The sequence below is a fragment of the Medicago sativa genome, chromosome 3, assembly GCF_051527215.1.
Source record: "Medicago sativa cultivar Bolivia chromosome 3, Bolivia_mono, whole genome shotgun sequence".
Taxonomy (NCBI): Eukaryota; Viridiplantae; Streptophyta; class Magnoliopsida; order Fabales; family Fabaceae; genus Medicago; species Medicago sativa.
The window spans coordinates 30,260,079-30,286,426 of NC_140751.1; the positions used below are offsets into that span (position 1 = coordinate 30,260,079).

Genomic DNA, 26,348 nt, shown 5'->3' on the forward strand with positions numbered 1-26,348 from the left:
TATTGAAGAAAAGAAGAATAATGACTAATATATTTGGAATCGATTTTCCATGAAAGTGAGTGTATGGGAGAGCGTACGTACGTGCGAGCATGAATTCTTATGTGTACCTCTTGAATCACATGTAAAACAAGTTTGAATTAACTTATAGCTAATAGATGCTTCCCAGATTTGAGATAAACTCTGGTTCTTACCAATTGAAAAAGCATCTAGCTAGTTGAACACGTATGCAACTTGAATCACATGATAAGAGATTTGTGCAGAAAATTAATCTTATCTGATTACATTTTTCCAATATATATTACAACCAATGGTATCATAAGTTTCTTGTTTGCTATATGTTTTGTATCATGGTCTGAACTTATGTTTTCTTGCTTTATAAATATGTACACACTATTTGTTGTTTTCTTTCATAACTGATGTTGTTGATTAGTATTGTTCACAGTTGCAAAAGAATTATAAAAAGGCTAGAAGTAATCCATTTGTTATCTCTTGATGCTTTTCGTAATGTATCACACATTACAAAACTTCTGTCTACATGTTTTTGTGGATGGCTTAATTTACGAATTAAGCTTCTGTTATCTGTTATGTCTAAAAATTTACAACAAATTTGTTCATGACTTAATTTTTTCACTGGTAATTAATCTAAGATGTGAGTGATGGAATTTCTTAACATTAATCTTGATAGGAATATAAAAGACTCGTATATTCAGTAGCACTTTAAGATTTCTGAATGAAAGTAATGCAAAACTTTGTTCCAATACATTATCTGTCGCAAGAAAGATTTCCAGCTTCTGCTCAAATCAAGTTGGGAACATGCAGAATCTAAAACAAACAGAACCCGATACTGTTTCCGTTATCCTGTGGCCAATCAAACGTACATATTATTCTTCCATCCAATATGGGACTTTAACTAACACTTGACATATCACATTTTAATGTGGTGAAACATAAACAAGTGTGTGCTTAATGTAAACAAACAACCAATCTAATAATCATCAACCAAATAAAACTAAAAATTTATTTACCCCAACAATGAGAAATTAACACTTCCAAATTTTTGTAAGATATAACATATTGTAGTAGGATAAAAAATTTCGAAAGATATAATATAATAGTACTAAATAAACAAAGTAAATTACAATAAATTCAGAATGGAACTAGTTTCATGGCACTATGGCAGCAACACAGAAACTATACGAGTTAATGCTTCCAATCCTTTTTCCACCGTGTATGCCAGAATTAATCATAATAGATTGCCAACTCCGTATAAAATCCTTACTGCAGTATTCAGATTAAAAAAGTTAGTGACTACACATTACAGCAGCCAAATTCTATTTTCAGTTACTATTGGAACATAGAGTGTGTGAATTGAAAGTATGTTATGAAATGCAATAAAGTGCAAAAGGTTCATTCTCATTAATTGTGAAATGAAATTACAATGAGTATTTATAAGGAAATGTGATCAGAACAAACACTTATCAACCCTTATCAAAGTAAACTAACAGCTTATCACTAACAACTTATCAGAGTTACTTGCAGCTCAAGTAACTTGTATCACAAGTTACTTGCAGCTCAAGTAACTGCACTCTCTTCATCCTTCTTCTCTAATATCCCCCCACAAGCTGGAGAATGATATATGTTAAGCATTCCCAGCTTGGACAAAAGAATGTTGAAGGGCTGAGGAAGTAGTGGCTTTGTGTAGAAATCTGCAAGTTGATCTTTGGAGGAAACAGGAAGAAGCTTCATGATTCCAGCTTGAACCTTGTCTCTGACCAGATGACAATCAATTTCTAGATGTTTGGTCCTCTCATGAAAGACAGGGTTAGCTGCTATGTGCAAAGCACCCTGGTTATCACAATACAACACAGGAAGCTTAATTGTTGTGACATGAAGATCATTGAGCAGAAAGAGTAACCACTGCAGTTCACATGTTGCTGCACCAAGAGCCCTATATTCAGCCTCTGAGGAGGATCTTGAGACTGTCAACTGTTTCTTGGTTCTCCAGGAAATAAGGGAGTTGCCAAGAAAGAAGCATTGGCCAGAAATGGATCTTCTAGAATCCAAACATCCTGCCCAATTTGCATCTGAGAAGCCAGAAAGAAACAAGGGAGATTGTCTTGGAAAAAACAACCATTGACCAGGACATTTCTTTAAGTATTTCAAAATTTTAGTAGCAGCAAAATAGTGTTTCTCAGTAGGAGAGGTGAGAAATTGACTAAGTTGTTGGGTGGCAAATGTAATGTCAGGCCTGGTGTTTGTTAAGTAAATCAATCTGCCTATCAATCTTCTGTATGAAGGCACATCAGTATATGGTGCACTATTGTCCTTGTGAAGCTTACATGATGGATCAGAGGGTGCTGAGACAGGTTTAGAGGCAAGAAAACCTGTATCTGTAAGAAGGTCCAAGCAGTATTTTCTTTGACAAAGAAAGATGCCTTGTGAAGAGTGAGCAACTTCTAAGCCAAGAAAGTACTTTAACTGTCCAAGATCTTTAATTTTGAAGGAGGTGTGGAGGATGTTTTTGATGAATGTGAATTCATTAAGTGAATCACCAGTAATTATGACATCATCCACATATACCAGTAAAACTGTAAAAGAGGTGGCAGTTTTCTTAATAAACAAAGAATGGTCAGCAGTTGATTGAGTGTATTGATGCTGAAGAAGTATAGAAGTGAGTTTCTCATACCATTTTCTGCTTGCTTGCTTAAGACCATATAGTGACTTGAGTAACTTACAGACTTAATTTGGTTTGGAAGGAGTAATGCCTTGAGGAACAAGCATGTAGACATCTTCCTGCAAATCCCCATGTAAAAAGGCATTGTTAACATCCAGTTGGTGAATATGCCAATGATTTATAGAAGCCAAAGCAATCACAGTTCTGGCAGTGGTGAGTTTGGCAACAGGTGAATAGGTGTCAAAATAGTCTAAACCTTCAACCTGAGTGTATCCTTTGGCAACCAATCTGGCCTTATACCTCTCAATTGACCCGTCAGCATGGTCTTTGATTTTGTAAACCCATTTACACCCTATAGGCTTCACATTTGGTGGCAGATCAACCAGTTTCCAAGTACCAGTATTCTCAAGAGCAGAGATCTCAGCTTGCATAGCTTGCTTCCAACAAGTGAATTTACTAGCTTCAGCATATGTGGTAGGCTCAGTGTGGGAAGCAATGGACAAAGCAAAAGTACAATGAGAAGGTGAGAGATTATTATATGAAATATAATCAGAAATTGGATAAGAAACTGAAGATGATGCATGACTGCAAACATAATCTTGTAAATGTGAAGGTGGATTGGTGTGTCTGATTGATTTTCTCAGAACAGGTGGTGGAGAAGGTGATGTGGGTGGAAAATGATCATGTAATGAAGGTTCAGGGTCTATGAATGTGGCAGGTGGAGTAATGGTAGTAACAGGAAGAGACTGACTTGGAGGACAAGTAACAGATGGAAAATAGTCCCAATTGGTGGTAATTGAGGAAGGATTTGATGGATAAGGCAAAATATGTTCATGGAAACTGACATGTCTGGAGATATGAATATCTCTAGTATGAATATCAAGGAGAACATAGCCCTTAAAACCAATGGTGTAACCAAGAAACACAGATTTCCTGGCTCTAGCAGACAGTTTGGTTCTTTGAGCCTGAAAAGAGGAAGAATAACAAAGACAGCCAAAGACTTTGAAGCTATCAATGTCAGGAATTTTGTTATGAATGGTAAGGATATTTATTATGAAGAAGAGGAGAAGTGACTCTATTGATGATGAAAGTTGAATGGAGGAGAGCATATGACCAATATGATGCAGGCAGTTTGGACTGGTATAAAAGGGCTCTGCCTACATTCAAAAGGTGTTGATGTTTCCTCTCAACTCTCCCATTTTGTTGGGGAGTTTCAACACAAGATCTATGATGAACAATACCCTTAGAAGCATAAAATGAAGGATTTAAAAACTCAGGGCCATTATTTGTCCTGACAGTTTTAGGTGTGATATGAAACTGGTTTTCAACAAGTGTAATGAAGTTTTTAACATGTTGAGACACATCAGATTTGGATTTAAGAAGAACAATCCAAACAAACCTACTGTAATCATCAAGTATGGTCAGAAAGTACTTATGATTATGAATGGAGGGCACAGCTAAAGGACCCCAAATATCAAAGTGTAAGAGTTCAAATTTGTGATATGCAACAGATGAACTAAGGGAAAAGGGCAATTTCTTTTGCCTAGCAAAATGACAAATGTCACAGGTAGCATTAGAATCAAATGACATAGAAGGATAGATTTGAGATATATGAGCCAATCTCTTGTGAGAGACATGGCCCAATCTGAAATGCCAGATAGCAGACACAGGAATTGAAGTATGTTTATTAGCAGAAATGGTATTTACAGAGAAAGATTTATTCAAAGAAGAACTAAAAAATTCTAAATTCAATCTATAGAGACCTTCAAATTGTTCACCCAAACCAATCATCTTCTGGGATTGAAGATCCTGTAAGAAACATTTTTGAACATGAAACGTGATATAATATTTTAATGAATCACAAAGCTTGAAAATAGAGATCAAATTAAGGGTGAACAATGGAGAAAACAAGACATTTTCGAGGTAAAAATTATCAGTAAAATGAATGGTGCCAGCAATATTAACTAAGACAGATGAACCATTAGGCAAATTCACAGGTTTAGGAGTAATTTTGTGATAGGAGGTGAACCAATGAAGTGAAGAAACAATGTGTTCATTGGCACCAGAATCTAAAAGCCATAAGTCAGATTTAGATTGAAAAGAACAAGAGAAAATTGATGATATACCTGAGGTATTGAAGGAGTTTGATGATGAAGGAGCATGTATGTGATTGGCACTAGAAGAAGGAGCTGCAGGGAGTAAATTCACTTGCTGTAACAAACCGAGAAGCTGATCATACTTCTCCTGAGAAATATTCATACTAGGAATTGAAAAAGCTTCAGTGCTACTTCCAGATTGTGTCTCCATTTCATCATTGCTGCTGGAGACATTAACAGAAGGACCTTGCTTCTGAAAATTTGAAGGGCCTTGATTCTGAAAATTTGGAAGGCCATGCTTCTGGTAGCAATAATCAACAGTGTGATTGCTCTTGCCACAGAATGAACACTGTCTAGGTGGCCTAGAGTTGGAAGAATAGCCATATCCTCTTCCTCTGCCTCTGCCTCTTCCTTGTGATGAATCAGAAGCATTAACAATGGAGATAGATTCATCAACAGGAACAGAGAGTGAATGATTATTGCTTTCCTCTTGAATCACTAAGGAATAAACTTTGTTGATGGAGGGAAGAGGATCTAGCATAAGGATTTGAGTTTTCACCACATTAAACTGATCATTCAAACCAGTCAAAAACTGAATAACCTGATCCTCAAGTCTGAAATTTCTAGCTTCTCTCATTGCAGCACACCTACATGGATGAGGACACATGCAATGAGGCATAGGCCTATGGGAATTCAACTCTTCCCAAAGAGTTTTCAATTCAGTGAAGTAATCCAACACAATTTTGGAACCTTGTTTCAGATTGTTGATTTTGGATCTCAGAGTAGCAATACGAATTCTGTCTACCTTAGAAAATCTTTCTTTGAGATCTAACCACGCCTCAATGGCGTTTTCATGAAATACAAGAGGTTGAGCAATTTGTGGTGAAACTGAATTGATAATCCAAGATTGAACCAAATGATTGCACCGTTCCCATGCAGCTCGGTTAAAATCATCATCATCAGGAATGTCCATAGATCCATCTATGAACTTCAATTTGTTTTTTCGCGCCAAAAGCACGAATCATGGAACGACTGCATGCGAGGTAATTGGATCCATCCAATGGAGGAGCAACAAGAACAGAGTTCGGTCCTTCACTTGGATGAACATAGAACACAGATTCAGTGTCAGGTTGTGCGTTGCGAACCATGACGAAGAATTAAAGAAGAACAAATATGCAAAAAAAACGCAAGAATCCAGAAGAGGAATCAAAGAAACGAGCACGAAATTCTGCGAAGAATCACGCAACAACGCAAAAAAATTCTGCAACAACAATGGTGGATTCAAACGAAGAAGATGAGAAATGAAACCGTAACCGTTGTGTAACTAACTTTCTCCATGGAAATGGAAGAAAATGCTTTAGATACCATGTTATGAAATGCAATAAAGTGCAAAAGGTTCATTCTCATTAATTGTGAAATGAAATTACAATGAGTATTTATAAGGAAATGTGATAAGAACAAACACTTATCAACCCTTATCAAAGTAAACTAACATCTTATCACTAACAACTTATCAGAGTTACTTGCAGCTCAAGTAACTTGTATCACAAGTTACTTGCAGCTCAAGTAACTGCACTCTCTTCATCCTTCTTCTCTAATAAAGTACTCGGTCATAAAAGCAATGACAACTAACTTATCATGTGCGTCTTCCATGAGTAGAAAAACAATCTAGTCTAGATTTTTCAAATTGCCAATTAATAAGCTGAACCAAACTATGGTCTTCTCACTCCTAATACAGCCTTATCGTTTTTACCTTCACCTGAAAGTAAGTTTGTTTCTCTACGTAGGGTTTTGTAATTTGTCAACTGAAAGTAAGTTATAACCACAGACATCGTGGGAAACATAAATAGAGAAGGATTATTATTATTTTTTTATTTTGACAAAAGATATAGAGAAGGATTTCAAAACAAAATTACACAACCAAGAAATCACTCCTTGAGAATGCACATTTTACCTTAATCAATATATGATGTCAACACTTGCCGATGGTGCGTGTTGAAGCAAAAAGTCCACCATTCCATCAGGTATGGATGATATTTGTCTCTTTTCTACTTTCAATGATTTTAAGTGACACAAGAATGGGAGCTCAATTGTCGATAAATTTGGAACTAAGGAAAGAACCTAAACAATCAACAAGTTGTATAGAATCAGTTTAATGTAAGTCACATTTTTTAGAAATAAGTTCTTGTAATTATCTGTGTACAGTGAAAATGAAAGGAAGGTTTTTTTTTTTTTGGTCAAATCAAACATGCCCCCAAAGTACCTGAAGAGTAGTTGAAGACACAGTCAATGATTCAATATTAGCAAGCTCAACTAGCCATTTGAGCAGAACCAACGAAGCCTCGACAAAATTCCACGAAGTTATTAAATCAATACATACATGATTAATAGAAGAGAGATTTCTCTTGCTCCGATTGAGTTTCTGAATAGGAACACCATGAAATTCAAAGGTGCAAAGACTTGGAGTAGATAGCTCGATTCCAAAATAGGTCTCAGGAGCATAATGATGCATGTATATACATAATCCAACAAGCTTGGTACTTGATATGCAAAGGTTTTGAGCATCCACAATTTCACAATCAACAATATCCTTTCAAAAAACACAAAGGGTACTTGACATTGGTGGTCACCAAGCCCAAATATCCTTTCACAATCAACAATAATAAACACATGTATATCTCAGGAGCATAATCGCGTAACCACCAATGTCACCAAGCTCAAATATCCTTTCAGACAGTTTAATAAACCTTACATTGTTGGCTCTTGCAACGGTATCCTCTGTGTTTCTTACCCTAATCATTCAATTCTATTGTGGAACCCTTCCATTAATAAATTCAAGGAATTACCACTTATTCAAAAGTCACAAGGGATTACTAACATCGCTATTAGCTTTGGCTATGATTCTCTTACAGATAATTACAAGGTGGTTGTTGTTTTACGATACACTCAAGTGAAGGTTCATACATTGGGTACCGACTTTTGGAAAAGCATTCAGGAGTTTCCATTTGGTGTTATGCCTGTTGAGAGGTCTGGAAAATTTGCGAGTGGCAGGATTAATTGGTTGGCCTCTACTGATTTAAGCCTGCAAAGTCCACGCTGCATTGTTTCTATTGATTTGCGGAAGGAATCTTATGAAAAAGTTTTGCCTCCTGATGGGGTAGATGCGTGCAACTTCTCCTTGAGTGTGTTAAGAGATTGTTTGTGCATAATTGCTGGCAATGATATCTGGGTCATGAAGGAATATGGAATTCAAGAGTCATGGACTAAATTGTTCTCTGTTTCTAAGCCTCAAAAATATATTGCTTCTTATAACTTGATCAAGGTTGCATATATTTTTGAGGATGACAAAGTGTTGCTGGAGTATGTAGGAAATTCAAATCAATATTTGGTTATTTACTATGATTCCAAGAATGGTACTTTTAGATTGCCTACATTTCACACCATCGCACCAGAAGCTTGCGTTGAGAGTTTGATATCACCTTGTTTTTAAAGATAGGATGTAGGACTACGTCACTTAGCATGAAATTTAACCATAACCTATATGTTAATTTATGTTTTTGTTTTTTACTTAGTTTTAATTTTATATTACCAGTGACTTCATGGATTATTGTTAAATAATGGTCATTTACCTGAAGCTTGAGAAATTGGTGTTAATTTCATTTGTATTGTTTGTTTATTATAGTTGTTTGTATTACATTTTATATAATTCACAATCATGCATTGTGTCACTAGTATGGTTCTTTGAAATTTCTGCTATAAGCTGCACAACTTTCATTATGTTTGCCTCAAATCTTGCAAAATACATTATGAATTGAACAAAACATTATGACGCATGTTTAGTGTGATATAACAAATAGTGTAATAAATGAAGGCTCTTTTATCGCTGCTGTTTGAAATTATGAGGTACTAGGTTTATTTAAGTTTGTAAAACAACAAAGGTTTGAGAATAAGAAGTCTGCGCTTTGGAGCGTGTACAACATTCTTGCCCTTTAATCACATGTTGATATAGGAGTGTGATAGGAGAACTGGATTACTTCCTGGCCTCTTCTTTTGATACGTTGAAATCCTTTACCAGGAAATATTTCAGTTTTTCAGTATTTCACAAGAAATGAGAAAACATGAAAAATAAATAAAATTAAGAAATTATAAATTGACATTAGAACATCCAATACTTTGCAATTTCTACTCGTCACAATGCAAAATTACAGTGTGGAGAGGAAACAGTAATTTGTATGATGAGAAAAAACAAATAAGGGTAATTTGTATATTGAAGAAAACATAATTAACGCCTCAAACTTAATTAACCCCTTAAAAAGTTGCTTACAGACCTTTATTGCAATTTGTTAAAGTGGCCTAAGTACACATCAAATTAATAACAACAAATTTCCGAATACATCACATCCATCTGTAAGTCATTCATGGCTATTGGAATTCAACTTCAGAAGTTTCTATTAGTACAGCTAACCAGCATTATGAAACCAATTGTTTGTTCAATATACAAAAAGATAATCAAACACAGAATTGATGCTCATTTGTTTCTTGAAATGATTCGGAAAAAGATCAATCGAAAGGGAAATGGTTCATTGAAACAAAATATTCACCCAGGAGTGTTTACAACCTACTTGCCCTCTGATCACATTGATCTAGAGGTTTTATAGAGAAGGCTGACACAGGAGGTTTCAAACCATTTGTCACTGGTATGGTGCAGTCTCTACTCACTCGGTTACAAATTCCTTTATTATTTTAGCTGTGCGGTTGAGCAAAATATATCATTTGTCACTGGTTTATTTTAGCTGTGCGGTTGAGCGAAAGATATCATTAGTCTCTACTCACGGGAGAATCTGCATTGCTTGGATTTGGTTTAATTTTAGGAGCTGATTCTAAGTTTTACAGTGACAAGTATAAGACATTTAAAGTTGAACCTTTCAATTAAACTACAAAAAATACATCAGTTCTTGTTTATCTTTCTGATAGCAACAAACTGAAAACATATTGAAAAGGAGTGACAAAATTAGGAGTCAAAATTGTGTGATGAATTTGTTAATTCTGAAGCCAAAGTTGTTGATAATTTGAATGAACAACAAAGAAATAGCGTCATAGAAGTTTTTTTTGACAATAATAGCATCATAGAAGTTATTCATGGTCTTGCTTCTGAAGGACAGAGAACATCTCTGCATAGCCTTACTTGCTCAAGGTTTATCCTTTAACAAATTCTTCATAAATTTAGTTACATCATCTGCTTTATTTGTGACCAAAGGAGCACCAAGCTGCAAAACATGAAACAAATATATAAGAGTTAGCAATTTTCAGATACTACGAAAAACACTAAACATCATCTACATTTTTTATGTTAAGTAGTTTCTCAAATATATAAGTAATTTCCTTCAACAAAAAAAGTAATTTGTTCAAACTTAAAGTTTTAGAAACTTAAATTATATCCACCAATTAGAATACTAATTCACCCAATTCTTTACACGTTAGACAGTACTAGTATATGAAGCACTAAACAAAAAACACAGGCACCAGACACAATATTGAGACATCGACCCTGATAATAATTTGAGAAAACGAGTGAAGCAGTTAATGTTACTTCATTCTTTCTAATTTGTTAATCAAGCAAATCCATAACACCAAATAAATTAAGTCCAGTTTCAATATCTAACAACGAAATCAGCACCATTTACAGACTTAGTGCACAGCACCGTGTATTTTCCAGAGAACCATTGTCAAAAGTTTCTTTAAATGCTTCTCCTCTGTATTAGGTTTAGACTGTATAGTACATATGGAAATGTCAAATGTGCAACGAGCTTATACACTCAAGAATAAGTTCTAACGACTTGTTATAATTACTTTATTACATAACAAGTAATAAAGAAAAGCTATAATGCTACTGTTATTACTTGTTTTCTTTTATGCGGCAAGGTCTACGACTTTGTAGATGCTGTAGAGAGTATTTGAAACAAAGTTGAGGTGAACATGTCTGCAATCTGATGTTGTTGATTACCATTGTTCACAGTTGCAAAAGAATTATACAAAGGCCGGTGAGAATCGTAATTTGATGTAAACAAGCTAGAAGTAATCCATTTATTTTTATCCCTTGATACTTTTCGAAACCTATCACACCTTACGTCAATAAATCCATGAAACTTCTGTCTGCATGATGTTTGTGGATGGCTTCAATGTATGAATTAAGCTTCTGTTATCCGTTATTTTAAAAATTTACAACTAAATTCTTGATGACTTATTTTTTCATTGGTAATTAATCTAAGATGTGAGTGATCGAGTTTCTTAACATGAATCTTGATAGAAATATAAAATGACTATATTCATTAGCATTTTAAGATTTTTGAAAGAAAGTAATGCAAAACTGTGTTCCAATACATTATTCGTCGGAAGAAAGATTTCCAGCTAAAACAAGTTGGGAACATGCAGAATCTAAAACAAATAGAACCCGATACTGTTTCGGTTATCATGGCTAATCAAACGTGCAACCAAATATTATGTTTGATAGTTTATGTTGGGCAATGATAGGGAACCTCTCATGTACGTATCATTCTTCAATCCAAGTGGGACTTTAACTAACACTTGACATGTCACATGTTAATTGCGGTGAAACATAAACAAGTGTGTGCTTAATGTAAACAAACAGCCAATCTAATAATCATCAACCAAATAAAACAAAAACTTATTAACCCCTGCAATGAGAAATTAACGCTTCCAATTTTTTTGTAAGATATAAAAGTAAATTGCAATAAATTCAGAATGGAACTAGTTTCATGGCAGCAATAAAGAAACTGTAGGAGTTAATACATCAAATCCTTTTCGACCGTGTATAACAGACTTCATCACAAGAGATTTCTCACACAAAAGATCATACAAGCCTTTTGTTGTTCTACATGCCTTTTTTTCCAACTCCATTTAAAGTCCTTACTACAGTATTCAGATTAAAAAAGTTAGTGAATACACATTACAGCAGCCAAATTCCATTTTCAGTTACCGTTGGACCATAGCGTGTCAATTGAAAGTAAAAACTCCACATTCCCATTTTGGATAGTAGAGTGTTTTAGTGAGTAGACTAAGAAAAACCTTACTATTTTTTAACTGATAGTATTAGTTAATTCTATAAAATCATTTCACTTCCCACAAAGAAAATACTCAAAGCAATAACAACTAACTTATCATTTGCGTCTTTCATGAGCCGCAAAACAATCTAGTCTAAAGTTTTAAATTGCCAGTAAGAAGATGAACCAAGCTATCATCTTCTCACTCCTAATACAGCCTTATCGTTTTTATATCCACTTCAGCTCAATCACCTGCTGCAAACGTAAGCTTGTTTCTCTACGAATGGTTTTGTAATTTGTAAACTGAAAGTAAGTTAAAACCACAGACATCGTGGGAAACATAAATAGAGAACGATTATTTTTCATTTTTTTATTTTGACAAAAGATACAGAGAATGATTTCAAAACAAAATTACTCAACCAAGAAATCTCTCCTTAAGAATGCAAATTTTACCTTAATCAATATATGATATCAACACTTGCCGATGGTGAGTGTCGAAGCAAAAAGTCCACCATTCCATCGGGTATGGATGATATTTGTCTCTTTTCTATATTCAATGATTTTAAGTGACACAAGAATGGGAGCTCAATCGTCGATAAATCTGGAACTAAGGAAAGAACCTAAACAATCAAGAAGTTGTAGAATAAGTGTAATGCAACTCACATTTTTTTTAAAAGTTAAATACAATATAAAATCCAAGCATAATAAGAAAAAAGTTCTTGTAATTATGTGTACAGTGAAAATGAAAGGAAGGATTTTTTTTCCTCAAATCAAACATGACCCCAAAGTACCTGAAGAATAGTTGAAGACACAGTCAATGATTCAATATTGGCAAGCTCAACTAGCCAGTTGAGCAGAACCAATGAAGCCTCGACAGAATTCCACAAAGTTATTAAATCAATACATACATGTCTGATAGAAGAGAGATTGCTCTTGCTCCGATGGATCCACAATTTCATGGCAGCCAAACTCTAGGTTGTGCAGTGAGGTTGAGTCATCACGAAGAGTCAAGAACTTAGACACGAATTCTATGAAACCCTTTCCAGTATTAAAGTGTGAACCATTCAACGTAAGGGTGGGAAGATGCTTCCATACATTCTTCCATCTTTTGGATAAAATTAAAGTTTGAACAGCTTCTTTGGTCGTCAAAAACGACAATATATGCAGTAAAATGCAATCAGGAAAATCACCGAGGCTGACTTTATTCTTCTCTTTGCTTCCAATATGGTTGTTATGTTTGTGCTTTCCTTTCTTCATTATTTCACTTGTAAAACTGAAACAATCATTGTAGGTGATGATTTAAAGCATCAGAGAAAAGATAAATAATTAGAGGAAAACAAAAAGAGAAAAAACATACCTTGATAATTAGGTATTGAATGCCGCAGTGAAAAAGTCGCTATTTAGAACTCTAGTCTAAACCCTATTATTAGAATATAAAGTACTATAAATCATTAGTATCTTTTTTTTTTGTTTTTCTTCATAAAAATAAAAATCATAGTGTCTATTTAGGCCCAAGATTATTTAGACTCGGCTCAACTGTATAAATAAACAATTATTGTCCTTAAAAAAATAAAATAAACATTACTGTATGATTAAAGTCACAGAAAAATATATATAATCAAAGTCACGGAAGAATTCTTTTACGGTATCATGAGTCTAAACCCTATTAACAACGTAGCCTTATTGTTTTCTCTCTTCATTTTCTTCTACATGTTGCGTCGCTTCATATCGTATTGCCCCAGATTTTTTTTAAATCATGACATTACTTCAAAAAAAAATTTTTTTTTTAAGAATTACTTCAAAATATTTATTCTTCAAAAAACTACTTGGGAATATATCTAAAAAAAAACAGGAAATTATTCTTTAAAAATTGACTATTTTCAAATGGAAGAAATCCACCTGAATTTTTGAATGAGTTAACACTAAAAAATATAAGACACTTCAAAAGATTTTAAACTACATTTTCAATAAAAGTCCATTTTCTTTTCCCTACGCACGATCAATCAACTTGCTCAAACTTGCTTCAAGATGAAGAACGCATGCTCTTATTCTACATGATTCGGATAAGAACATCACCTATACCAAAGGGAAAAACATCACCCAGACCAATGGGAAAAATAACGGAGCCCTTACATCGAGGGTATTGAAACTTCTCCAACTAGCTAATAAATATGGAGCTCTTGCGTCGAGGGTATCAAACACCTATGACGGCCTAATACAATAGAGCCCTTACGTCGAGGATATCTAAAACCTGTGACAGACTAAAGAATAACGGAGCCCTTACATCGAGGGTATAAAACACCATCGACTGTCTGAAAGTTTCACCAAATGCACATGCCATGTAAATGAACACCATTAACAATGATAGAAAATATTCATTATAAGCACACCAAAATACAAAAACCTTTTTCAATAAAACATAACATTTTAAAACACTGCGCACTTACTATTCACAAAACATCACATATGCTCCTTCCTAAACCATTCGAAAATAAAATCATATAATAAAAGAACATGTCTAAATTTTCACATAGACAAACATGCATCATCATCACACAATCATTCTATACATCTAGCTAATCTATGAATAGTTACTTTTGAATGGCGGATAATTGCCCTTACTTCATCACATATAAAACTCTTTAGGGCTAAAAATACCAAGATGAAGAGAGGCTAGAATGTGACACGAGAATAAGCAAGTCGGAAAGCGATGAATATCACATCTAGTAAGGATTTTTAATTTACGGACATTGTGTGAAACAACATATTGCAAAATTCTTGCGTGTGGGCAAGGGTCCACAATGTCATGGCAGCCAAACTCTAGATTGTGCAGTGAGGTTGAGGCATCACAAAGAGACAGGAACTTAAACATTAATTCTTTGAAACCTTTTCCTGTATTAAAGTGTCACAACTAGAAAATTCGGTCTTAGCGACGGAAATTTGTGAGGGTTTAAATTTCGTCGCAAATTGTGACGGATTTTGTGAGGGTTACTATTAAAATGTCATTAGCGACGGATTTTGCGAGGGTTAAGAAACTAAGAACTCAAGTATAGTACATTAGGATTTCAATTATCATATGATACATTCGTTCATAACTCAGCAACATCAATCATACAAGAATGAATATAAACAAGTAAACACAAAGAGTATTGTTACACCAATCTCAATTCATCATAATTAATGACCAAGAGTCCAAATGGCATGACCACAAACTCATAGTGACCATTGTGCGTGTGGAATGTTGTTTTGTAAAGGCCACGACTATCCATGCGAATCTCATGGTAACCTGCTCGGAGATCAAGTTTTGAGAATATGATTGCACCGGTGACGAATAAGGACTATTACTGGGAAGAATATAGCCACGGTCAAACATTTCTTGAACCAACTTCTCCATGGTATCTTTCTAAAAATAGGGATACGGTAGGGTCGTAGGTTAACCGGAGAGGATCCATTTTGCAAATGAATCATGTATTTAATTTATATTTATTCAAAATAAGTATTATGATGTTGATGTGATTTTATCTCACAATGAGTAGAATTAGCTTCCTATGAGTTCTTCTTATTTAGGATCAATAAAACTAACTTCCCATGAGTTTTTTTAGGTAATCCAATGAAAAATGTCAATTTTTCAAATATTTAAATATTAAAAAATAATTAATAAAAATAAATTCTTTTTTTTTTGTCAGATAGCCTAGTGGCTATAATTCACCTTATAAGGTGAATAAGTGGGGTGTCCGGGGTTCGAACCCCAGCTCCTGCATATAATAATGTATTGTTCTACCAACTGAGCTATGCTCACGGGACAATAAAAATAAATTTCACTTATCAATAATAATAAATGTTAATCCCTTAAAAAATGTTAATTAAAAATTATACTTTTAAAATTTAAGAAAAACTCATAAATTACTTACAACGCTTCGTTCAAAGTTAACCCTACAACAATTTCATTCATCCTTTTTGTTTCACCGCTTTATGAGTTTATGACCTTGAACCCAATGTTTTATCAATCTTCCTAAGGTGTTTCAAACTTGTTATTCTTTATGGATTTATCGATGGCAAAAACATCCATAGCCGTCAACGAGCAGCTAACCCTAACATCACCATCACTGCCTATTCTTTCTCTAGACCTCATTCTAGAAGTTCTGTGTAGGCTACCCGTGAAGCCCCTCCTTCAATTTCGATGTGTCAGTAAGTTGTGGAATTCTATTATCTCTGATCGTAAATTCGCCATCAAGCATATTTGCCTGTCAACCAGGCACCGCATACACAGCGTAGGTTTCTCTCCTGTCTCAGGAAACTACGTTCACACGTCTTACCCACTCCACTCTTTATTCACCTGGAGCATAACCACCGAGTTTACCCATCTCAGGTATCCTATCAACAATTTTAATCAACCTTACATTGTTGGCTCTTGCAATGGTATCCTCTGTGTTGCTTGTGATCATTCGATTCTGTTGTGGAACCATTCCATTAATAAATTCAAGGGGCGGTTAATCGGCCTACCATGGATGATGTGCCTTTTAGGACTCTCACTTGTCGGCAAGGGGCGGTTTTAATTAAGCCTTTTTCGTTGGATGAAGTTAAGGCTGCGGTGTGGGATTGTGATAGTAACAAATGTCCGGGTCCAGATGGTATTTCTTTTGGTTTTATAAAGGACTTTTGGGATATATTGAAAGATAACGTTATGCGGTTTTTGTTGGAGTTTCATAGGAACGGTAAATTGGCTAAGGGAATTAATAGCACTTTCATTTCGCTTATTCCCAAGGTTGATAACCCACAACAGTTGACTGATTTTCGTCCCATTTCTTTGGTGGGGAGTTTGTATAAGATTTTGGCAAAAGTGCTCGCGAATAGGCTTCGTTTGGTGATTGGTTCGATTATTTCTGAGACACAGTCGGCTTTTGTTAAGGGTCGGCAGATTCTTGATGGGATATTGGTGGCTAATGAGGTGGTAGATGAGGCTAGAAAATTCAAGAAGGAGTTGATTTTGTTTAAGGTTGACTTCGAGAAAGCTTACGACTCAATTGATTGGAACTATTTGGATGAGGTTATGTTGAAAATGGGGTTTCCGACGCTTTGGAGGAAATGGATAAAAGAATGTCTTGGGACAGCATCAGCTTCGGTTTTGGTTAACGGGTCTCCAACAGATGAGTTTCCTTTGAGAAGGGGGCTGCGGCAGGGTGACCCACTGTCGCCTTTTCTTTTTCTCCTAGCTGCAGAAGGGTTTCACGTTTTAATGCAAACTTTGACTGATAACAATTTATTTCATGGTTACTCGGTTGGGAGGTATGCTACGGTTCCAGTCTCTCACTTACAGTTTGCGGATGATACTTTAATTTTGGGTGAAAAGTCGAGGGCAAATATTCGTGCTATGCGAGCAATTCTTTTACTCTTTCAAGACTTGTCCGGGTTGAAGGTAAATTTTTCAAAGAGTCTTTTGGTAGGTGTGAATGTTCATCGGTCTTGGTTGGCAGAAGCAGCTATGGTTTTGAACTGTAAAGTCGGCTCCTTTCCTTTTGTGTATCTTGGTTTGCCTATTGGTGGAGACTCTCGTCGTCTGGCTTTTTGTGATCCTCTTTTGAAGCGTATTAACTCTAGACTGTCAGGGTGGAGCTCACGCTACTTGTCTTTAGGCGGCCGTTTGGTTCTTTTGAAGTCTGTCCTGTCATCGTTGCCTGTTTATGCCCTTTCTTTTTTCAAAGCTCCGTCAGGTATCGTTTCCTCTATTGAATCTATTTTTAATAATTTCTTTTGGGGGGGAGTGTAGACCACTGGAAAATATCTTGGATTGATTGATTGGAATTCTATTTGTCGGAGTCAGGAGGTTGGTGGTTTGGGGGTAAGGAGAATTAGGGATTTTAATTTTGCATTATTAGGAAAGTGGTGCTGGAGGTTGTTAACTGATAGAGATAGTTTATGGTATAGGGTGTTGGCGGCTAGGTACGGGGTGGTGGAAGGTCAGGTGGGTGAGGGTGGCCGAGCGGCCTCAGCTTGGTGGCAAGTTATATCTCCCATGCGTTCGGAAGAGTGGTTTAGTGGTAGCATTTGTCTATCTTTAGGCGATGGCAAAAATACTCTCTTTTGGACGGATGTTTGGGTGGGGGGAGCGTCCTTTAATGTTAGATTTAACAGATTATATGAGTTGGCGGTGATGAAGAGTGTGTCTGTGTTTGATATGCATCATTTGGGGTGGGGGTTGGAGGGGGCGGCGTGGAGTTGGAGGCGTAGATTGTTTGCGTGGGAAGAGGAGCTGCTAGGGGAACTTAGGCTTTTACTTGCTACTGTCTCTTTGCAGGTTGATAGGGTCGATAGAAGACTTTGGCGTGTGGATACATCCTCTGTTTATACTGTCCGCAGTGCCTATAATTTATTGTCTATGTCTAATAATGTTTCTGTTGATAATGAGGAGTCCATGCATCATTTGCGGCTCAAGGAGGTTCCGTTAAAGGTGGTGTTATTTGTTTGGCGCTTGTTTCGAGATAGGTTGCCCACTAAGGATAATCTTTATCGCCGTAACGTGATTGGCGTCGATGATCAAATGTGTGTTGGTGGGTGTGGGGAGGTGGAAACATCTTCTCACCTTTTCTTACATTGTAATATCTTTGGGTCTGTTTGGAATCATATCTACATGTGGATTCATGTTGCTAATGTTATGTCTGGTGATGTATCAAGTTTTTTTCATCAGTTTAAATTCATTGCAGGATCGGCCAAATCTAGGAGGTTCATTCTTCAGGTTATTTGGTGTGCAACAGTTTGGGAAATTTGGAAAGAGAGAAATAACAGGTTGTTCAAGAACAGATTTTGCTCTATTTTGCAAGTGGTGGATAAAATAAAGTTGTCGACTTTTATGTGGTTGAAAAGGAAATTTGCCAGCTTGCCTTTCAACTACCATGGTTGGTGGCTTAGTCCGTTTGCAATGTTAGGCATTGGTTGATAGTTATTTTTTTCTGAATAATCTTGTGGTGACTTGTATTTATTGTACATATTCTGTTTGAACCTTGGTTTTTTCTTTCTTAGCATACCTAGTGCTAGGAAGGCCATTTGGATGTGGTAATATAATTCATTTTAGTTTCTTCAAAAAAAAAAAATTCAAGGAATTACCACTTATTCAAAAGTCAAAAGGGATTACTAACCTCACGTTTAGCTTTGGCTATGATTTTGTTACAAATAATTACATGGTGGTTGTTGTTTTGGGATACACTCAAGTGAAGGTTCATACATTGGGTACCGATTTTTGGAAAAGCATTCAGGAGTTTCCGTTTGGTGTTATGTCTGTTGAGAGGTCTGGAAAATTTGTGAGTGGCACGATTAATTGGCTGGCCTTTACTGATTTAAGCCTGCAAGGTCCACGCTTCATTGTTTCTTTTGATTTGCAGAAAGAATATTACGAAAAGATTTTGCCTCCTGTAGGGGTCGATGTGCGCAACTTGACCTTGAGTGTGTTAAGAGATTGTTTGAGCATATTTGCTGGTCATCATGATATATGGGTCATGAAGGAATATGGAATTCAAGAGTCTTGGACTAAATTGTTCACTATTTCTAACATGCCATATCCTAATAATTCTGTTATTTTTACTAAGGCTGCATATATCTTTGAGGATGACCAAGTGTTGTTGGAGTGTGAAGGAAATCGGAATTTATATTTGGTTATTTACGATTCCAAGAATGGTACTTTTAGATTTCCTACATTTCAAATCATCGCACCAGAAGTTTGCGTTGAGAGTTTGATATCGCCTTGTTTTTAACGATAGGATGTAGTCCTATGTCACTTAGCATGGAATTCAACCACAATCTAGATGTTAATTTATGGTTATGTTTTTTTATTTAGTTTTTACTCTGATATGACTGGTGACTTCATGGATTATTGTTAAATAATGATCATAAATCTGAACCTTGAGAAATTGGTGTTAATTTCATTTGTATTGTTTGTTTATTAGAGGTATTAGCTTCCTCATCTTGTATTACATTTTATATAATTTACAATCATGCATTGCGTTAAGAAATTGGTTACTAGTTACATTTGGAAGATCATGATTAGGATTTTGATGTTTGTCTAGTCACTGGATGTTATTTGAAATTTCTGCTATGAACTGCACAAATTTCATAATGTTTGCCTCAAATCTTGCAAAATACATTATGAACTGAACAAAACATTATCATGCATGCAAAGAATTACAATATCACACGAGTGTCAAAAGAACCACTTAGGCTTTAATTAGAGCAAGCTTCATTTTTCCCATTTTAATTTTTACCACTTACTTTAATTGAGTTCAGAAAGATCTTACTTCCAGATATTTATAATTTTAAAGTTATGATAAAACAAATTAGAAATGGAAGTTTTGTAAAGAATGAAAGATCAAAGAAGTTCTTAGGCCATTATTATGTGTTCCTTTTCGGTTCAACGTACTTATTTTTAAATTAGACTTTCTCACTTTCTTATGTTTGCTGCAAGTCTATTACATTTCAGTGACATTTAAAGAGATAATACATGTCTATCAATAACAATTGTTGGATCACAATTAACAACTCCGATGACATCTCTCCTTCTACGAGTACAGATTATTCGTCATTAGCCATTGGTAATATAAAACCCCGTATATATGTATTATTGTGTTAGGTCTGATTTGTTCTAATCTTTCCCAGAAATTAGAATATGAACATTTGTTTTGTTTGAAGTAGCCCTCACGCGGTTGCTTCTAGAATTCTAATCTTTCCCAGATCATATGTATTGTTGTGTTAGGTCTGATTAAGGGCCCTTTGTACATGCTATTTTTGCGTCCCACATTGAGGAAATCAAGTCCAAAAGCTGGTCTTTAATTTAGTTTGTTAGTTATTTTATAACCTTTTGTTAGGAACTGCTATTTTGAAAGACATAAATGGTGTTTCAAATCTGCTCATAATCGTTTGATCCATGTTGACTACTTCACCTAGTGGGACTGGTATAAGACTTGGATGTTTTTGTTTTCCGCAAGCATTAAATTTAAGCATTTCTGCATGTAGGTCCAATTTAGTATGTAAGTTCTGTTCAAAATGAAATGGAACAAAACGATTAGCATAGAATATATTTTATATTCATACTCGTTCAACTCTGATGTGATCATCATCTGTGTTTTTGTGAAGATTGCCAATGCAAGTATCGATTTCATTACCCGATTCTGATCTAGTCGACTTCTTCATCCTTGGATAATATGTTTTTTACATGGATTGATGCACTTTGATTAGTGCTTTCTATTTCATTGAAATGGATGACTTTTTAGATAATGGAAATAGTTGTCATTATTAAAAGAATTCTGCACATACTCACACATTATATGTAACTTCTAACCATTATATTTTAATTTACTATTCAGAGTAGGCGTAGAAGATAGACATCATGTACAAACAAGAAGTATATTTAATTCGTCCTTTTCAAAGATCAGGAATTAAGTGTGTGATATATGCTCTGTATATTGTCATGTATTATTTTTAATGGCAAAGAGAAAATTTGTAAGACTATAAAAATGGGGTTGGGATGCCCGAACCCGTTGGAGATGGTGATAGGATTTAATTTCTCATTTCCATTGAGTATAGGTACAGTACGGGTAAGTATATGAGAATCGGAGATGGAGAAAGAAAAACGCGTGCCCTCCCCACCCCATTGTCATGCCTAAAAGAGGGGAATCATGTATTTGTCAAAAAACTTGTGTCTGGTTATCCTTTCTCTTCAAGAAATGCAAGAAATCTATAAATTGATATTAACATACAACCAACAATTTTGTATCATACGTATTAACCAAAAGATAGTCTGTAACATCCCGCTCGTCAATATTGGGATATTACCAGCCGAACGTGTCAGAGAACAAATGTTCATGGAATGTAAGTATGATGGAGAATATTTATCAAACGATATCAGTTAAGTATGAGGTTATGTATCAGTGTCAAGCCAGACGCGATTAAGCCGCAAGAGTATTTAAGGCCACAAGGGCCTTTTTCCTTCATTTCCATTTCTCTTTCTCTCTCTAGGTTTTGAGAGAAAGAATTCTCTCCTCCTTCTCTCTAGAATCGCCCCATCCTTCCCTCTTCAAGTAATCAAGCAAGCATCATGGTAGCTTCATGGCTAAGAATCAAATGGAAGAAGAGATTAAAGCTTGATTTCCAACTCTATAACACCAAAAGAAAGGATTGAGAAGCTAGGGTTTGAGGTGTGAAGTGGTGTGAAGCTTGGAGATATTGCAAGATTATGTTAAGGTGAGTTCTATAGTTAGTTTTCCACCTTTAGGATGTGTAAACTCTTGAAAGAATGAATGAATTATGTTAATTAGGGGTTTAGAACCCTAATGTTCCTTTGGCCAATTCTTAATGTTTAGATGTTAAATTGCCATGAAATATGTTTATAAATGTCTTTATATGTTGCTGGATGTTTATGATGCATTGCAGGATCGAATTGGACGAGTTTTGGGTCAAAATTGCAAAATCTGCACCACAGACCTGAAGAAACTCGCTATTAGCGAACTTTTCGCTAATAGCAAAATTCCCCAGGCAGCCCAGGTCGCTAATAGCGACATTCTCTGTCCCAGCCAACATGCTTTTGGCTTGTTGGCTCAATGTAGGGCCGGTGGTGCATTCCGAAGTTTTTCTTTCATCGTTTTACAACTTTATAACCCCAAAATAACATCTAGCCAATGCACATAACATCAAATGATTCTTGAAATGAAAATCATGGTAAGGATGGCACAAGAGAGTTAAGCCGAATTATTCGGGTAGAAGAAGAACTATGGAATGGAATGAATATAGAGCCTCGACATAGTTTGGCGAGAACTAGAATGTTAAGCTAGAATCCTATGTAAGTTAAGACGTGAAGTATATTTTCTTTGCATATGATTAAGACTATGACTAAATGAATGATGTAGGTGCTATGTCTCTTGTGATCCACGCTATGTTGGGATCTCAAGGGGTTCTCGCATGGGAACGGGATAAGCTCCGCAAGGGGGGCCCGCATGTCACTGAGTAAGCAAGACGAAGGTGTCCTGAGAACGAGATAAGCTCCGCAAGGGGGGCCCACACGTCACTGAGGGAGTCCGATGTGCCTTGGCTAGGTTTTCATCGGTTATGTATGGGATTGCACTCGGGGTTACTCCACCTGGGGGACTCCGTAAAATGAATCAAGATAGTGATTGTTTGTTCAACGCTAACATATAATGAATGAATATGACTATGTATGATTATGTTTATGAATATGATATGATGTTAGCCATGAACAAATCGTGTATTAGAGCAAGATATGAATGTTATACCGATGACGATCTTAGGTTTCCCTAATCGTCTAGTTTAGGACCGTGTCATGAATATGTTATGTTTAGGCCTCGATGCGTTTAGCGTGTCTTGGCATAGTGGTCTTAGGATCCCCTTAACCATCATGACACATATGATGTTAGTAAAGACCTACGACAAGTAAGATGAACCTATGACGGATCTAGTATGCACGACCATCTAGGAAAGCATGACCACACACGTATAATCACCGCCAGGTTGTATTTTAGACACGTGGTGGCCGTAGGTTTCCCCCGAGGTTACCTATAGCCTAGGTTCTGGTAGAACTCACTGAGACATTATGTCTCATCCCAATCCTTATCTGTTTCAGATAAACAGGTTGGATTGCAAGCTCGTAGCCGAATGGATATTTCAGCAAGTGCACGTTCATACCCGATCCAGGATGATATGGACTATCAAGGATGTATTTACTATGTTTTAGTCGAGATGTGTTGTATTGATAATGTACGAACGCATATTATTGTATAATATATTCATTCGAATGTTTTTATGTTGTAAATTTTAATGTATCCAGTATCAATCGAACGCACCTGCTAAACTTCCTAAGTACGTTTAGTATGGGTGTTACATAGTCTGATGTAGGAGACTAATCCACATGTCATCATGCTCTCCTAATCAGACAAAGAAGGATCAAACATGACTAAAAGTAGAAAACTGAAGCAATGGAAATGGTAATTGAGTTAACCACTGGAAAAATAAATAAACCTTAGACATACTAATACTATTTCGCTCCTTAAAAAATAAAAAATAAATGAAACTACTTCGCTAGTAAACATGTTGTTATGGTCCATCCATGCCTTCAAAAATTTTCTCTTCAAACCAATCATTTGAAAAACTTCTGCACCATGCCTCTGGAATAATCGAATTACATCGACAAAATAGGAAGTTAATCCTTTTGTAAGCAACTTTAACAATTTAGAAATAGTATGTTTTACAAAAAACTGAAAATAAAGGCAGATAAAAACCAACAGGAAAAATGAATCCTTAAATTAATGATGTACTAAACAATGTAATGTCACGAGGTATCATTATTGTTACAGGAAGAAATTTGGAATAATGCATGTGTGTATGTCCAGTGGCGTATCCAGGACCCTGGGTCAGGGGGTGCGAATTATTTAACCTTAATAAATAAAAATAATTATGAGATTAGTAATTAGTGAGGAAATAAAGAAAGGTTAAACGTGCGAATATGAGACAGTAATTTTAAACTCAAATTGATACTCGACTTGGTTAAGACGCAACTAACACACTATATCACTGAGCTATCGACCAAATTAATGAGCCATTAATTAGTCGAACTTAGTGGCAAAATTGTATGTGTAATTTTTAGAAGTTCAGGGTGTGCAGCTGCACACCCTCACGTGAACGTAGATCCGCCCCTGTGTATGTCTGTTGTGGTAAAATTGAATCAAGGTTTCAGGATTTACTTTTCGGTATCTATCACTCTCAAGGAATAAAATGGTCTTATGGAATTGTTCATGGTCGATGGAACGAATTATGATATTCCTATATAAATTTAAGACCTATTCTAATGTTTATAAATGTATTCTATCCATATGTTCCTATTTCATTTTTTATTCCTTGTAAAAATTTCTTTCTTAAATTTAATTTTGGTAGTGTGTTCGTACTATCCTCAAAATTGTTTTGCAGCTTATGTGGGATAGTATAGTAGTCAACATAGACCTTCATTCAATTGTAGCATACTATTTTAGTTTATATATGGTTTGAATTATATAATCTGAAACGGGCATTCGAATTGTATATAATCCAAATGAAGAGTATTCAAAGGAAAAAAATATAAAACACGTGAGGAACCTAAGGAGGGAAAAGTAATTACAAAAAGAGTAAATTACACTCCCCTCCTCTCAAAGATGCTTGAATCACACTCCCCTCCCCTCTTATGTTAAAATATACACTTCCATCCCCTCTTATTTAAAACATAGAAAATATTTTACTCTCCTCCCTTGAGAGAAGCTAGAATTACATTCTCCTCCCCTCTTATGTTATAATATATGCTTTAGTCCTTCAATAATTTTTTTTCTTCTAATAATCTAGCAAAAAAATAATCTAACACACTTCAAAGAAAAATAGCATTGCAGGTTCATTTTAATATACTCAAATTTTAAATACACGTCTTTATCTATTTTTTATTCACAATTTCATTAACATATAGTTTTAAACACTATTATAAAATATGAAACAACCCAAAATAAAATAAAAATATGTGAAAAATTACTAAAGTCGATTAAGTATGGTTATTTAAAAGGAAAATTTTTACTCTAAATTATAAAATTAACAACAAAATATTTAAATTTAATTGTCATTGACATTTATATTTTTTTGAAGAATCAAAAATGGATTATATAAACAACGGCAGTGAGTCCTCTTTAGTACAAGGTGTACACAAAAAGTCACTCCAAAATTACAACCTGTCAGTGTATAAAACCACAAATAAATGTCAGTCGATACCCAGACATTGTAACGGGTCCGACCACCATCTTTGAGTACCAAAAACAAAGGTGGCATTATTAGCCTTTAGCCACCACAAAGAATTAAGTTTAACCTTTTCCAACAGTTCTAACATGGTCATTTGAACGTTATTGAAGAGCCTGTTGTTACGTTCGTTCCACAAAATCCACACAGACATTTATAATATAAAGAAATCAATTTATATTTTTAAATGGTGATTCAAAATTAATATATATTATAAAAATATTTATTTATGTTAAAATATATTAAAGTGTAGTCCATATTTAATTAATAAGGGAGGGGTCGTAATTCAATCATTTTATAGGGGAGGGAACTATAAATTTTACTTTTTAAAGGAGGGTAGTGTATATTTTAACATAAGAGAGGATGATAGTGTAATTCAAGGGAAGTGTAATTTACTCTTACAAAAATAAAGACCTACTTATGATCCATAGTCAGCCCAATCAAATCTAATTATAAAAGGCAAGGTTTTACCATGTCTTTCAAAACAAATATAAAATTAGGGATCGTAGTGACTCACAACCCTAGAAAGTGCGTTGTCTCAATCATCATCGATCAATCACAAACAACAGCTCGCCAAAGGTATTTCTCTTTTCTCAATTGAATTTAATTTTTTCGTTAAATTAGCTTTGGTGCATTTTTTTAGGTGTTTTTTTTTTTGGTATAGTTCTTTAGTTTTGTCTTTTCATTTACGTGTAGAATTTTTTTGGGTCGACA

At 35.2% G+C, this 26,348-nt stretch overlaps 2 protein-coding genes across 2 annotated transcripts; one reads left to right on the forward strand and one right to left on the reverse strand.

Moving 5' to 3' along the window:
- Nucleotides 1-6,729: 6,729 nt before the first annotated feature.
- On the reverse strand, nt 6,730-13,088 carry LOC146937039 (F-box/LRR-repeat protein At1g52650-like). Its single transcript, XM_085749320.1, has 6 exons — nt 12,783-13,088; nt 12,623-12,700; nt 12,314-12,451; nt 12,084-12,134; nt 7,034-7,360; nt 6,730-6,891 (listed from the first exon to the last, which is right to left on the reverse strand). The coding sequence occupies exons 1-6, from the start codon at nt 13,086-13,088 to the stop codon at nt 6,730-6,732; spliced, it is 1,062 nt and encodes a 353-aa protein (XP_085605446.1).
- Nucleotides 13,089-15,883: 2,795 nt separating this feature from the next.
- Nucleotides 15,884-19,576, forward strand: LOC146937040 (F-box/kelch-repeat protein At3g23880-like). The gene is made up of 2 exons (XM_085751536.1): nt 15,884-16,306; nt 18,917-19,576. Exons 1-2 carry the CDS (start codon nt 15,884-15,886, stop codon nt 19,574-19,576), a joined length of 1,083 nt encoding a protein of 360 aa, XP_085607662.1.
- The last annotated feature ends 6,772 nt before the right edge of the window (nt 19,577-26,348 follow it).

Coding starts and splice junctions, on each gene's coding strand:
- LOC146937039 (XM_085749320.1), bottom strand. CDS start 13,088: ATGAAGAAAGGAAAGCACAAACATAACAACCATATTGGAAGCAAAGAG. Junction 12,701..12,782: donor AGTTTGGCTGCCATGAAATT/GTGGATCCATCG, acceptor AATTCTGTCGAG/GCTTCATTGGTTCTGCTCAA. Junction 6,892..7,033: donor TGTCTTCAACTACTCTTCAG/GTACTTTGGGGG, acceptor TTGATTGTTTAG/GTTCTTTCCTTAGTTCCAAA.
- LOC146937040 (XM_085751536.1), top strand. CDS start 15,884: ATGGCAAAAACATCCATAGCCGTCAACGAGCAGCTAACCCTAACATCA. Junction 16,307..18,916: donor TGTGGAACCATTCCATTAAT/AAATTCAAGGGG, acceptor TTCAAAAAAAAA/AAATTCAAGGAATTACCACT.